General features: G+C 55.9%; 2 protein-coding genes across 2 annotated transcripts; one reads left to right on the top strand and one right to left on the bottom strand.

Moving 5' to 3' along the window:
• Positions 1-9: 9 nt before the first annotated feature.
• On the top strand, positions 10-429 carry TRAVEDRAFT_54769 (uncharacterized protein; the record flags this gene model as incomplete). The annotated part of the gene is made up of 2 exons (XM_008047708.1): positions 10-285; positions 352-429. Coding segments are annotated over 2 exons (354 nt in total), but the record flags the coding sequence as incomplete, so codon positions are not given.
• A 1,210-nt stretch (positions 430-1,639) lies between these two features.
• Positions 1,640-2,620, bottom strand: TRAVEDRAFT_25143 (uncharacterized protein; the record flags this gene model as incomplete). The annotated part of the gene is made up of 3 exons (XM_008047707.1): positions 1,640-1,709; positions 1,761-1,849; positions 2,055-2,620. Coding segments are annotated over 3 exons (725 nt in total), but the record flags the coding sequence as incomplete, so codon positions are not given.
• Positions 2,621-2,760: the final 140 nt, after the last annotated feature.

Here is a 2,760-nt window from a genome sequence, read left to right as displayed (position 1 = left end):
CTCGCGAGCACGGGCATCTTCGCGACGACGATCCACACGCAGGACTTCAAGGACGTTGACGGCGACCGAGCCATCGGCCGGCAAACGATCCCGATCGTCTTCGGGGCCGCTGCGCGCTGGACGGTGATCGTGCCGCTGGTGCTCTGGTCGGTCGGGCTCTCCGTGTTCTGGGGCCTTAGCATCGTGGCGGGTGCGGCTGTCACCGCGCTTTCGGTGTATGTGGGTGTGCTCTATCTCAAGGGGAAGACGATACATGAGTATCAGGTGGCCTTTTACTGGTACAACGTGCGTGCGGTCTCTCCAATTGTTTTCCGTGATGAATCGGACTAACTGCGATTATCATATCCGCAGGTCTGGCTGTCTACCGCACACGCGCTCCCTGCGTATTGTCGGCTCTTCAGTGAGCCGTACTATGCACTGGGTGCTTGAAACGAGGCACTCCGTTCGCGTCCCGCTGGCTGTCGCTACTATGCCGTTATCTCTCTCTTTCTTCTGCTATGGCGTCGTTCCTGTCCCTTCGCTCCCTTGCAGTAGCAAGGCTGTAGGATATGTGCTTCAAGTCCCGCGCGATGGTATGATATTTATCCGATTTCGCTCTGCAACTTGCTTTGTACAGTATCTGTGTATGCGAGCCTCATCCTTCCCGATTGAAGTTCCAAAAAATGCTCTTGAATGTACCATCGCCCCTGGTTGCCGTATAGACACCGCTGAATCTCATGAGTGATGGGCTATAGTACCACTGCGGGAGGCCTGACTTGGAAACACGCACGTTTATTTCGGATCTTCCCAGTGTTATGCTTCGCGAGAGAGTTTGCTTTGCTCGCACCACCGTAACTCGCGGATGCTAATACTAAACGCCAGATGACCACGTCCGACCGCGGATCCAGGGTTCGTGTGAGGAAGAATGCTGCTCGAGAATGACAGCGGCTCTTTAGCTGCGGTCATATCGGTGGACTATTGACAGTTTTCAGTGATGCTACGGATATTACTGGGAAGTCCAGACGCTTTGGAGCTCCAGGGTTCGCACTACTGAGCTTTGAAGCCTGACTCCACCAGTCATATGCCCTTCGACAATCGCAGTAATATCACTGGCATCTACACTCGGCTAGATGCTATAAAATATAAAGGAACTTCGGTTCGAACCAGGGCAGTGGTCCGGGCGCATGTAATAGCTGGCAAATCCTACTTGGCCAAGTACCGGGAGTTCGCTGAAGCCTGTGAGTAGCACCGTGTACCAGTCGAATACTTTACCAATCGCAGCGCTGTTTTATCAGAAGCTTCAGATTGTCGGGATGCCGTACATCCAGTGTTTGGCTCATTCGAGTGGAGATAGTGCATCATATTCCGATTGAATGTCGGTCCGAACATTTCCTTGACAGACCGTAGCTAGCAATCAAAGACGTCGTGCCATATACCTCTCACGAGCCGCCAATCTCCTTACGAGCAGATAGCGCAGTGGTACACTTGAGTGGATTGCGAGTGAGGTGATTAGTTCTGGGGGATAGATACGTCCGCACTGGCTAGCTTGTGAGTCTGGGCCTTCCGGTATGCGATTTGTGATCTCCTGAAGCATCGAAGTCTGAGAGAGCAGTCAGAAATCACCGTCCGCATCGAGGCCACAGCCCGTAGGGCGGGACTCTCAGGCGGCAATAATTGACTTGGTATCCTCAAGCGCTTTCTTTGCAAGAAGTTTGCTCTCCTCGATAATCCTGTCAATATCGTCAGGATGTCAAACGCCACATATGTCATAGCGTACACACCTGATGAGCGCGTCGCGCTGCCGCATAAACTCCATCCGGTTCGGAACATCAGTGTCCCCCTTGAAGTGCGCACCGACGTCGAGCGAAACCTGCACGAAGGGCAGGGGGTAGTCGCGGGTCGCCATTCAGACCGACGATGCACATGTCGTCGAGGGTCTCAGTGCGGTCATTAAAGTCGCAGTCACAGGAGCCCTCCGAGTCGGAGGACGAATAAGACGAGTGTTCGTCGCTGTCCTCGTAATTATCGTCAGCGCGACAGGCTCCTACGCAAGGCTCGCAAGGGTGGCGGCACACCTCTAGTTCCCCATACTCGTTGATCCCGACATAGCCTATATCCTTCACTATGACAGCTGGGGACGGACTTTGCGCTGACGTGCACGAGCGCTCGCGCCGCATGCTTTCCACGAGCAGAGGCTGAGAGTCCCGCTCTTCCGCCTGTACAGGTACGCCCGCAACATGCTGCGTACCATCCCGTTCCTTCCTGGCGCAGCTACTCAGCCACATGTCCCGGTTCTGTATACCCACCATCTTCACATGCTGGCCCACGGGCAAGGTCGTTCTTGGCCCAACGCCGTAGTCTCGCCCATCGTTCACAACCCGGATGTCCAGCCGCATGTCCGATGCGGACCAGTGGTAGAAGTTGCCGAACGGAAACGGGGGGTCCGAGCGGAGCGCCTCACGGTCGGCCATGGGGTGGCCGGTGTTGGGGAGGATGAGGATGCACATATCGGGCGTAATGTAGAGGTCGGGGTATGCGGGGCGCAGCCCGGGGCCGACGAGGCACACCATGTACTTGAAGTAAGTCTCGTGTGGGAGCCGCAGCCGAAGGACCTGCTGGAGGCTTAGAGCGTGGTCGGGGGCTAGGAGAGGGAGACGCACACCATGTCCAGGTAGACGAAGCACTTGGTCGTCTTGATAAACGCGCCGACGGCGGAGGCGAGGGGGTCGTGAGAGGTTGGAGTGCTTTCTTGACGTCGATTCCTACGACGCCGTAGCTGCC

Source organism: Trametes versicolor, assembly GCF_000271585.1.
Source record: "Trametes versicolor FP-101664 SS1 unplaced genomic scaffold TRAVEscaffold_160, whole genome shotgun sequence".
NCBI lineage: Eukaryota > Fungi > Basidiomycota > Agaricomycetes > Polyporales > Polyporaceae > Trametes > Trametes versicolor.
Note: the sequence above shows the minus strand (reverse complement) of the source record. Positions and strands in the feature narration are given on the sequence as shown.